This window comes from Achroia grisella, unplaced genomic scaffold (genome assembly GCF_030625045.1).
Source record: "Achroia grisella isolate CSIRO2021 unplaced genomic scaffold, CSIRO_AGI_Agris_v1 utg660, whole genome shotgun sequence".
Classification (NCBI taxonomy): domain Eukaryota; kingdom Metazoa; phylum Arthropoda; class Insecta; order Lepidoptera; family Pyralidae; genus Achroia; species Achroia grisella.
The window spans coordinates 5,424,716-5,436,991 of NW_026712984.1; the positions used below are offsets into that span (position 1 = coordinate 5,424,716).

At 33.7% G+C, this 12,276-nt stretch overlaps 2 protein-coding genes across 3 annotated transcripts; one reads left to right on the forward strand and one right to left on the reverse strand.

Moving 5' to 3' along the window:
• Positions 1–1,220: 1,220 nt before the first annotated feature.
• LOC131849733 (dolichol-phosphate mannosyltransferase subunit 1) lies at positions 1,221–7,949 on the reverse strand. Its single transcript, XM_059199848.1, has 6 exons — positions 7,631–7,949; positions 6,934–7,144; positions 5,508–5,698; positions 4,005–4,088; positions 3,156–3,317; positions 1,221–1,935 (listed from the first exon to the last, which is right to left on the reverse strand). The coding sequence occupies exons 1-5, from the start codon at positions 7,765–7,767 to the stop codon at positions 3,182–3,184; spliced, it is 759 nt and encodes a 252-aa protein (XP_059055831.1). The 5' UTR covers positions 7,768–7,949; the 3' UTR covers positions 1,221–1,935; positions 3,156–3,181.
• Positions 7,950–8,119: 170 nt separating this feature from the next.
• On the forward strand, positions 8,120–11,236 carry LOC131849742 (NF-kappa-B inhibitor-interacting Ras-like protein). Of its 2 annotated transcripts, none has more exons than XM_059199855.1 (3): positions 8,120–8,502; positions 9,164–9,333; positions 10,846–11,236. In XM_059199855.1, the coding sequence occupies exons 1-3, from the start codon at positions 8,280–8,282 to the stop codon at positions 11,104–11,106; spliced, it is 654 nt and encodes a 217-aa protein (XP_059055838.1). In that variant the 5' UTR covers positions 8,120–8,279; the 3' UTR covers positions 11,107–11,236. The 2 variants fall into 2 exon arrangements, with proteins under 2 accessions (XP_059055838.1, XP_059055839.1); XM_059199856.1 differs by having other exon boundaries at positions 8,120–8,490.
• Positions 11,237–12,276: the final 1,040 nt, after the last annotated feature.

The window sequence follows — 12,276 nt, forward strand, 5'->3', positions numbered from 1 at the left end:
AATAAAGTAAAAAAAACTATTAAAAAAGTTCATCGTAAAAAAACTGTCTTATCACTATAGGTAATTTCGCAACCTGGACCAATCATTTTTATACAAATTCGATTAATTTTTCAAATTAAAAAAATATTTATTCATATAGGACATTTTAGACTCTTATGAACGTCAAATTCAGAAGCGGCTAAGTCAGTATATAGATCCAATTGAGAACTGGCAAGAAACTCAATTGGATTATTTTTTTTTAAAGCCAGTTTATTTACAATGTATATATATAGGTGTCTATGTCTAACATTAAATAAAAATCCCTTATTACATTTCAATTCAGACATTGCATAATTGCGACTACAATACTTCGAGACATTTATTCCACACTATATACTTGCCCCGGCTTCGCCCGGGAGTACATGTATTAATATGTATATAAACCTTCCTCTAGAATCACTCTATCTATTAAAAAAAAACCGTTGCGTAGTTTTGTAGATTTAAGCATACACAGGGACAGACAGCGACAGCGACTTTATTTTATACTATGTAATAAATAATGATATTGATAAAGATTGGGTACATCGATAAAGGCAGGAATGTCACAATAACTTGTTTAGTTTATTTCGCCAACGTCATGGTTTGAGACAGTGGAATTTCGGCTTCTTCAATTTGTTTAGTAAGTTAGTTCAAGTTTGACAATATACGTTACTAAAAAACAAGATATTTATTCTTTATAACAAACAAGCCAGTACCTCTCTGACTATAGATTCTTGCATAGTCAATACAAAATAATTCTATCACAATATAACAATATATTATTCTTACGCATCACACATTACCTTTTATTAAATGAACAATAAATTTATTAGAAAATCAACTATATATACATACATAGCTTTAACATTAAAGTTCATTTACTAGAAATTGTATGTTTGGAGTTAATTCAGTATTATATTTAGTGTGTCCTTTGAAATTTATTTTTAATTATTGTCTATGGAACCGGTCTGTGTGACCATGATGCCTATAACACCAAATGACACCAGTCATTTGGTGTTATAGGCAGTAACGGACTTAAGGGGTGGCGAAGAGGGCAATAGCCTAGGTCTCGCTCTTGCTGGGGACCCGTGTAACAACCAAAGCAAATTGTAAACAAGCAAATCATTTTGCCTAGGGCCGTTCAAGTATTACGTAAGCAGATTTATTACAATTATTTACCCCCCCCCCCCCCAAACCCCTTGTCAGCAAAAGTAAGCAAAGACATTACCCCTTCCCCCATGCTTAAGTAAACATTTTTCTTTTATGTATTGTTTTTTTATCAAAGACAATGTGAGGGTTGCCATTTGCGTAAAAAAGTAAATAACTAACGATGACGTAATCATCATCTAGACTCCCCCACCCCCCATGTCATCCAAAATAAGCAAAGCAAAAACTCCCCGCCCCCCATAGTGCTTACGTAATACTTGAAAGGCCCCCCCTGGTGGCAAGTTGCAAAAACTTCCTGATTTATGTATTTAATTGCAAATATACAAAATTACCAACGATAAAATAAACAAAAAGAAATTATTAAAAAAATCTATAGTATTCTTGAATCTGGAATATTTCCGCATAATCGTTCGCATCACATACTTTTCACTTAGGGCAAAGGGCCCAGTATAGACCGGAGCTCCGCAATGGGTAAGGCCGCCGCTGGTTATAGGTAGTTGACTTAGGGTGGTTCAGGAACGCCGCCGGAGTTGCGGTGGACTGACATTCGATCCCGCGACTCCGGCTATAGCCGCTTCGTCGGGATACCTTGGAGTTTTTAGTGAGTAGGAGTCTCACAGTACCCGCTTGCCTCCCCCGGGGCGGGCGGGTCTCCATGAGGGATTTTCTCCAAGTAAAAAAAAAAGGGTGGTTCAGGAGCATTCTTTATGGAAATTTATGGTCTTGGACTACTCTATTGTCTGTGATTGCCTGAAATAATATAGAAGTATTATTTTTGATTACCGCTTGACTTCCGATGGTTATTATTAAAATTAAAAAAAAAGGCAACTCGGGAATCATAAGGCGAGTCGTATGCCAAATCTATATAATTATACTACTGTTTAATAAAAATGCGTATTGGTGTGAAGAAGAGTGAATACAAAAAAATATTTTTCTATTAAAAAAAATATGTTATAAGGCGAGTCGTATGCTTAATTACACTACTGTGTATTATACAAACTGTAAGAAACAAAATATGATGTGACCGTTACAATGAATGGAGGAGGATTCGATTCACGGTACAAAAATTTGTATTCATGAGTATGATTGTTTGTATCGGTCTGAGTGTTTTCTATATATATTATGTATGTATTTACAAAAAATCTAAGTATTTACATCAGTTGTCTAGTACCGAACAACACAAGCTCTAATTGACTTGGAACTAGGTGATGATGTGTGAATTGTACAGGTGATAACCTTTGAAAGTAATAAATTACTATATCCCTTTGTACAATAAACAGTAGTGTTGTATTCCATACATAGTAATATTATTTGATATACACATATCTATACTGTTTTGTTTACTAATTAAGACTAGATTATTATTTGTCTATGGCAGAGTAGACGTACCTTTATGCATCAACGTGCCATTTTTTTCCACAAAATGTTTAATGGGGTTATTGTCGTGCCATCAAATAATTTTGACTTTCTGATTATTTGGAAAATAATAATAATAAATACTATCAAAACTCTCTATGAAATAACATAACAAATGAGGTACATTTTGGATTGCTTTCATTACACGCATAAATTAAATTACTGTAAAATTAGAGTGACTTCTGTTGCTGCAGGTTAGATGACAAATAATATATGTCAGGCTTGTACAATGTTACTTTTAGCAAAATGCATGTTGAACTGGATTCATCTGTCAAACGGTTTCTAACCGAGTATTTAATGTTATTTATCTCTGAAAATAATGACTCGCAGGCATAGGTAGTTGAAAATATTGTTAAAATAGCATGAGCCAGCTTCTTCAAACAGTTTTATGATCGACGACGTGCCCAAAATATTGTGTCGCGTGCCGTCAATGGCACGCGTGCCATTGGTTCGCCTACCCTGGTCTATAGTCTCACTGAATGTTAAATTAATTATGGTCGAATTGCAACCACTACTCGACCACAGTATAAAAAATACGTAGGATCAGAACGAACCTTCTTAAAGTATATTTTGAGTTATATTATGTGGTGGCAAAGAGATACAGCAATGCTTTAGCAAACTGGAAGATTTCCGAACCGCCCAGCTTCGACTCCCCGTAAACGCGGTCGACGAACGTTATTGGCACTTCCCCTATTGTATAATCCAGCTGTCTAGCCCTGAAAATAAATAAATATATATTTATCCTTTATTATCTATACATATATAAATTGTCTGTTTATAATGTTGAAATAACCGTTTTTTATTAAATGCCTATGAATATAAATACAAAAGATATTTCAAAATAACATTTTTTTAAATTTTTGTCCGTTTGTCTGTCTATCTCTGAATTGGCTGGACCGATTTTGACGGAACTTTTATTGGCAGGTAGTTGATGTAATGAGTAACTTAGGCTAGTTTTATTTTAGAAAAATAAAGTTAAATTTCACTAGGATGAAGTCGCGGGTACAGCTAGTATATAATATGTCTACATAAATACATTTCAGACCATTGAAATTGGCACCCGTTTAGATCTCACCTCTTTTGTCGTAGAAGTCAACAATCAAGGCATATATCATATTAAATATACGAATACAAGCCCATTGGCACCCATGAGACTATGATACCCGTATGTTATGTTAATATTCAGTTTTTCAATTATTTAAAATTTGTTTTTCCAGTAAAACTATTTTCAATTTATATTTGAAACTAAATTGGGACATTTTAAGACGGTGGGGGGAGATCATTCCAGATCTTTGCTGCAGAGAATCTGAAACCTCCTCTAAAAAATACAGTTTTATGTGTAGGCAATGCGATTTTGTCTGTATGTTTGCTTCTATTGTTCTATATGCTATATATTTGTTTACCGTATGATCATTTCCATTTGGAAGACATAGCCCTTTGATACACAGCAGTCGATCAGCTTCTGTAGAACATCTTTCTTGTACAATCTGGAAGGAATTTAGAAAGTTTTAAGTTAATTTATGAATAGATGCATCAAAAATACATGTCATTGTATTTTTTGGACTATATGCTGTTAGCTGTTGTTTGCTGGCCTTTACAGCTTTACCGAATGATAGGGGTTATTTTATTTTAGTGGATGATAATGTAATAATGAACCCGCCTGCGCTAACGGTTTACGCTGACAGGGCACCAGTGGAGGATGATATGATGAACATGAAGTCAGGTCAGTTAGCCCATCGTGATAAATTCCCGGTGAATTTATTTCCAGGGGGAACCTCGTGGAGGTCAACCTGACATGGTACATTGTTGGCAATGGGATCATCAGTCCACATTACTAACAATCCCCTTACCCCCGAACGATAGGGGTGAGTGCAGATGGCACTCCAAACCTGCAGGACTTATGGAGCGGCTGAACATGGAAACGCAACCTGAATGAGCGGGGGGGAAAGGACATTGTTAGTAATATGGACTGATGATCTCATTGCTAGCAATGTACTATGTCAATTTGACCTCCACGCGGTTCACCGGAAACCATCATGATAAATTCTTGTTGAATATGTCGCGATGGGCCTCATGACAATTGACCTGACCTCATGTTCATCTTATACCTCCACTGGTGCCCCGCCAGAGTAAACCGTTAGCGCAGGCGAGTGCATCACTCGTATTGTCATCCATAAAACAAAAAACTTGAATGAGCGTACATATAAAGGCAATTGTTGCAGGGTAATAATATGATGTTGTCGGTTGAGACGATGTATATTACAGATGATAATAGACTGAGAAAATGTACGTGAAAATATTGATCCTATATACTAAATATCAATAGGAAAATGTAAGGTGTGACACAGTTTGGACACAGCAGTGGTTAGTAGACAATATTTAGTTTGTCGTACTAGCCATAATTAATTGTAAATACAAAATTGATGTATTTAGGTGCGTCGCATAGCAACTATTGGATAATAGTGACCCTAATACAGCAATGTACCACAGTAACTTGATCACACAATCACCTTTGACAGTCACAATGACATCATCATGCTTATTTCCTGGTGAATTCACCAATATGTGTTTATTTAAGCATTTTGCCTGTACCTGTTAATGTGAAAATGTGCAAACAAATAAATAAATAACTCTGGACAATCTAGTCACACGGTAAGCAGAGCTTGTATTATGGATACTAGACAACTGATATAAATACTTAGATACCTTTTTTTGTGAATACATAATAAACATAGATAACACCCAGACCGTTACAAACAATCATACTCATGAATACAAATGTTTGCACTGTGCGAGGAATCGAACCCGCGACCATTGGAAGTAAAGCGGTATGTTAAACCGCTGGACCACTGAGGCCATCAATAAAGTTAGTAAATAAAAATAAAATAAATAAACTGCTAACCAACCTAAATGATCCAGTCAAATCTGAGGCTCCTGGCCTGAGTAGCATCTGGGTGAGGAAATTGGCGCCACGCGATATGAGTTTCCTTTTAAAGTCCCACCCGTAGACTCCTCCACCGCGGGCGTAACGTGTGCCTGATACCAAGTCGTAGTCATGTTCCTGTTGTAGTTCTATGAAATCTGGTATGAATTTAGGCTGCAATAAAATTTATAAGGCATATAAACTGAACGTAGTTCGAACTTAACTCAATGTGCTATAGTCGACATCAATCTAATAATTTGCTGGTAAAGGCTATAACAGAATAGCAGAGAGGGTGGACTCACTGCGCCCTCTGAGTTATAGACCGTTTCATCTCCTTCATTACTTTTAAATTTTATTATATTTAACAAAAATGTAATAGTTTATAAGAAGAAGAACTGCAACTACTTAAATTGGTGTCAATAAATATATTATTACATTATTATTGTGTGGGCAACAATTGTATTTTTTTTTGTTTGAGACAAATAAAGATGATTATTACTATTATTATCAAATATTACTAAAATAAGCATTCTTTATGTAAATAGAATAATACATACATACATACATAATGAAGCAAGTGTCAGTTTTAATATATCTTACATATTATTAATAAATTACTTGCAAAATATTTCCAACTTAATCACTATAAACATAGAATTTTAATTATCTTGTTTTTTTCTTTACAATCAGTATAGGAATTATCTTATATATAAAATTCTCGTGTCACAGTTTTCATTCCCATACTCCTCCAGCTTGACCGATTCTCATGAAATTTTGTGAGTGTATTGAGTAGATCTGAGAATCGGCCAACATCTATTTTTCATGAAATGTTAGGGGTAGTCCACCTCTAAATTTTTTTTTAAGGCTAAACAATGTTTGCCTGGACAGCTAGTATTATTCTATTATTCCTAACTTAAATCAAGTCAATTAAAAATAAGAAATAATTTATTCTTTCTTATATGAATAAATTATTTTTCATTTTTAATTCATAATTTCATTTTCATTTCCCTTGTAATTTTTTATGTATTAATATATTTTCTGTCATACAATTCAATATACAGATTCAATTGAGAACAACTGTTGAGGAACTCAACTGTATTTATTTTTTCTTAAAGGCCAGGTTATTTACATTATATACTTATATAGGTGTCTATGTCTAACATTATATGAAAATCCCAAGCATTAACAACTGTTGCCAGTGAGTGACTTTACTCAATAAATATGATTTAACAGATGTTTCGAATTTTTTTAAAGGTTCCAGTATATGACTTGGTCTCTTATTGTAAATATTTATACCCATTCCTACAAATTTACTTTATCAAAGTATTTAGGAACAGCAAGTTGGTCTTTATATCTCGTATTTTATGTTACATTTATGGATGTGCCGTATTAAATAATAAAGTGCTTACATGATGGCTCAAATCAGCATCCATGATAACGATAAAATTGCCGGTTGCATGTTTTATACCGTGTATATAAGCTGTACCTAGCCCCAATTTCTTCTCTCTCGGACGTAGCACTATTCTTTGGGGCCCATAAATTTTCTGAAGCTGCTTGGCCACTTCCAATGTTCCATCGGGGCTTCCATCATCAATCACAATTACTTCATAATCGAAACCGCTAAAAAAATCTAATATTAAAAATGCAAAAGTAACTTTGTCTGTTGCACTTTCACAGCAAAGCTACTGGAGCTATTTAAATGATATTTGGTACAAATATAGTCTAGATCCTGAGAAAGAACAGGCTATTTGAATGTGAAAAAAGGGTTGGAAGGGGATGAAAAGAAAGACGAAAAGTTGTATGGAGGTATTTTTATTTTTAAAATTTCTAACTTTAAAAATATGATAGCTTGAAACTTATTTTTTAAGCTATTGATTCAATATAAATATAGGACATTCAAAGTTTGTAAAAATGTTACCCTAAATTGAGTATAATAAAATTTAAAGTTTGTATGGAAATTCGTTATTTTTTAAGATAGAACTATGAAAATTTTTTCTATGGCTTTTTGGATTAGAGCCAGTATCCACGCGAACGAAGTCGCGGGGACAGCTAGTATTGTCATAAGTTACTATTGATAATAAATCAACAATGTAAATACGATATTACCTGGGATCCATATATTTAATAATTAGCCATATTATAATTGGCAAATTTTCTCTTTCGTTGTAAGTCGGTAATAAAATAGAATATTTATCACTTTTTGTAATTTCAGAATCCAATGTTGAAGCTGATAATGCTGCCATGGTGTCAATTTTCAACAGTCATACAACTTTATTTGTTTAATTATGCGAAGCAAATGTATGTAAATATATTTAATGAATTTAACACAATATACGACGTAGAGAAAAATTAATTATTTTCATAATAAAGACCGGAACACAATAATATTGAAAACTTTGGTTAATTAATTGGGTGATGGCACTGATTGCTGACATTGAAAATTAAATGAAATATGTCAATGTCAAATAATGCCGATCACTACTCTGTACTCTACTGGTTGTGTCTGTCATTAATTTTGTCAAATCAGATCATTCAATTTGTAATTCTTAATCATTCCATCAATCAAATTACTGATGTAAGATATCGCTACGTATATGAATTTTGTTTATTTAAATTATTGTTTAACACAAATTAAAACCCAACTGTAAATTATTTTAATTAATGTATTTAACGTACGTTCAGTACACACCAAAATTTAAACATGTTTTATAGAACTTAGTAGTCCAAAACACATAATTTTTATTCTTTGAATAAAATGGGTAAAACTAGTAAAGTAGTCATATGTGGCATGAAAGGAGTCGGTAAAACTGCAGTATTAGAGCAATTAATATACGGAAATGTGAATTTGAAGTCATCTTTTTATCCAACAATAGAGGATATCTATGTGGCAAATATTGAGACAGATAGAGGTACGAAAGAACGTGTGTGTTTCTATGATACAGCAGGACTTGAGCCACCGCTTACAGGCGAGTTTAAAGGTTTCAAATCTTTTTTTAATTGAATCATTTCAGCTTTTAGAAGATCACCTCATTGCTTACTCACTCAAAATAAAAATAATCATATAGGACCTCTTTTATTTTTTCTTAATTTTTTATCACTATTTTTTAAAATCCTGTAAACCACTTTGGAGTCAAAATAAAGATATTCGTATTTGTATATTTGTATTTGTAAGACTACCATACAGTTCAGTTTGGCTAGTTACCCCAGTGGAAAACTGGCAAGAGACACAGTTGGTGAATTTTTTATATTTTTATGTTATTATCTTTTTTATTTTTAATCAGTTTCATTGCAGTCATTATAGTGTGCTTCTATGCAATAATTATCATTATTCCTTAGCTACTTTTTTTTAATGAGTTCTGAGTGAAAGCTGATGTATTGTGGAATGACTTTATGTGTGAAATTCATTCTCAAATAAATTCTCTAAATAAATAAAATTTAAGTGTGTAATTTTAAATTAACAGCTCTTCATTTAGTGTAAGCATATGAAAGTAAATATTGCCATTATATAAAAAATTCAGACTTCTTGTCTGTCTGTTTGTTTTTGCTAATCTCTGAAAAGATATAAAGACCTATTACAGTGTAATTTTTTCCAGCGATCACCTCAGGTTAAATATAAAAAAATCTTTTGATCATCAATAGGTCCACCACAGTCGCCAACAATGCAGCTGACAGCCAATCAAGTACTCCAGAGGCACTACCTGGGCTTTGCTGAAGGTTTTGTAATGGTATATGATACAACAAAACCTGAGTCTCTCGATGTACTCATGTACCTGAAAAAGGATATAGACAGGAATAAAGATAAGAAAGAGGTATGTAAATACAAATTGGCCACAGTAGTCTAATGGTTTAGCACTTAACTTCCAATGGTTGTGGGTTTGTGTCCTGGTACGGTACAATAATAGAATAGAAAGAATAGAAAATCATTTATTCAAATAAACATAAATTAAACACTTTTGAATAGTCAGAACAATTTTTTTTTATCTACCACTCATTCAGAAAGCTTCACAAGAAGAACGAGCAAAAACTTGTGTGTTGCTCTTTTAAATAATCCTTGTCATTTCATATTTACAAGTCGAAACGTATGAATACAGCACTAATTTATTAGGGTCAAATATAAATACACAATAAGATTAAATCAGTCGTAGTGATAAGAGCAGACCAGTCCCTACAAGCAGCAGTCGTTCACGAGTATGACGGATGAGCCAGCCATCACTGCGCTCGACCGTATTTTAGGGAGCCCAATGACCCGGCCCACCACGCCGCCACATGTCTGGACATTTTAGTGAGCATGACTACTCATTCCCCTCGACCACGTCATAACTACTTAAAATTACTATATGGTAGTTACAGTATTCGCACTTTACACGCAACGGTTACGCAAACATTTTGTATTCAAGAATATAATTGTTCGTAGCAGTCTGCATATTATGTATATATTTATAAAACAATATATATCTGTGTAATATCAGTATAGAACTAACTACAATTCTAATCAGGCTCATAAACAGTTCACACAACGCCACCTAATCCTCATAAGCAGAGCTCGTGTTATGGATACTAGACACAGTTGTCTAGTATCCATAACACGAGCTCTAACTCTACACTGGTATAAATACTATAAAAATATTTATAGTATTTATACCAGTGTATAAATACTATAAATATTTTTTTTTTGTAAATAGAGGCCGTATTAATCACGTGATCTTTTCTTAGCATTTCTTAACCCACTTCTCTCCCTTGGCGAGACGTAGTGAGGTTTAAGACAATCCCTCCCATCCCCACAACATCACATGTATTTTTAGTTCCTGCAAAGCATCTTAATTTTTTTTTAATATTATCTTTAAATACAGGTGTTTATACCTGTATTTAAAGATAATATTTAAAAAAAAAAATATATATATATATATATATAATAAAAAATATAAAAATAATAATTCTATTTTATTATGATAAAAATGTTTAGCGTTTTTGACTGCCATAAAAATAGAAAAAATTAATACACGTGATATCTTACTACACTCGCCTTCCCTCCCTCTTTCAAGCCTCACGTGATTAATGGACAATCCCTTACATAAATAGTATATATACAAAACACCCAGACCAATAAAAACAATCATATTCATGAATACAAATATTTATACCGTATGAGGAGTCAAAAGTGCTACCATCGGGAGTAACGCAGTGTGCTATAACCACTAGAACATCGTGGCCGTCAAATACGCTAGTATACATAAGCTACGGTAACCATTTAACAGTAGATGGACCGTATGCTTGTTTCCTAACATCATAGTATATAAAAAAAAAACACAAATTGATTACAGGTAGTAATGCTCGTAATCGGTAACCGCACTGGTCCAGATGACATCAACAGTCTCGAGAACACCTGCTCAAAAGCGTCCAACTGGTGCGCCAGAGAGAAAGTCCGACATTTCGAAGTATCAGCAATGGACCGTCCCTCACTATACGAGCCTTTCATCTTTATGACATCGAAGTTGAATCCAGTGCAGAATAAAACAGCATTCCCGCAGCTAAGTACATTAAGCAAGCTCACTCAAAAAAATAATAGGAGTGATGCTATGTAACAGTATATTTTCAATCTATGCCCTTTCTGCTATCAGCCGTGAAGGTTGACAGCTCTTCTACGGTTTAGAACTGTTGGATTTAGTTTCAACGACAGTATACAACTCGTGCTGGCCCGTTCAAGTATTCCGTAAGCACTAAGGGGGTGCGGGGGTCTTTGCTTTGCTTATTTTCGATGACATGGGGGGTGGGGGAGACTAGATGATTATTACGTTATCGGTAGTTATTTACTTTTTTACACGAATGGCAACCCTCACATTGTCTGCTAAAAAAACAATACTTAATCGAAAAATGTTTACGTAAGCATGGGGGGGAGGGGGTAAGAGCTTTGCTTACTTTTGCTTACAACGGGGATGGGGTTGTAAATAATTGTAATAAATCTGCTTACGCAATACTTGAACGGCCCCTGTCGTATTCTCTATTTAGCCTAATTATTATTTATTATACATTATAGAATATTCTCGAAATATTAGGGAGTATGTACTTAAAATCTATCTTCAACAGTTCAACCTGTTTCGAACGTATTAGCATCTTTTTGAATTACTCAATTTTAATGCCTAATGTGTTGATACCAAAGTTCATTTTGCGTTTATCCGCCCTCACTAGGGTAACACCGCGACCATTGATCCTTCGAACCGGATATTCAGGTCAATAAACTAAATCAATTATTATTGTAATAATAATATTTCAGGACAATTCACACAGCGCCATCTAGTCCCAAGGTAAGCGGAGCTCTTGTTATGGGTACTAGACAACTGATATAAATATATATTTTTTTTGTAAATACAAACATACGGTTCAGCACATCGACTTACTTCCGAAGGTCGCAGGCTCGATTCCTCGCACGGCATAAACATTTATATACATAAATATAATTGTTTGTATTGATTGGTCTAGGTGTTTTCTATATATATTATGTATATATTTACAAAAAAAACGTATGGTTTTGTATCAGTTGCCTATACCCGTAACACAAGCTCTGCTTAGCTTGGGTTAGATATCGCTGCGTGAAATTGTCCTGAGATATTATATTATTATTATGAATGTGCTGTATATGTGTAATGTATGTATTTATACATACATCTGATTACGATTTATAATCTGAATAATTGTTAATCCCTATAACTAAGATCTTGACAACCAAATCTCTACGGAAATTATTCTTTTTTTTT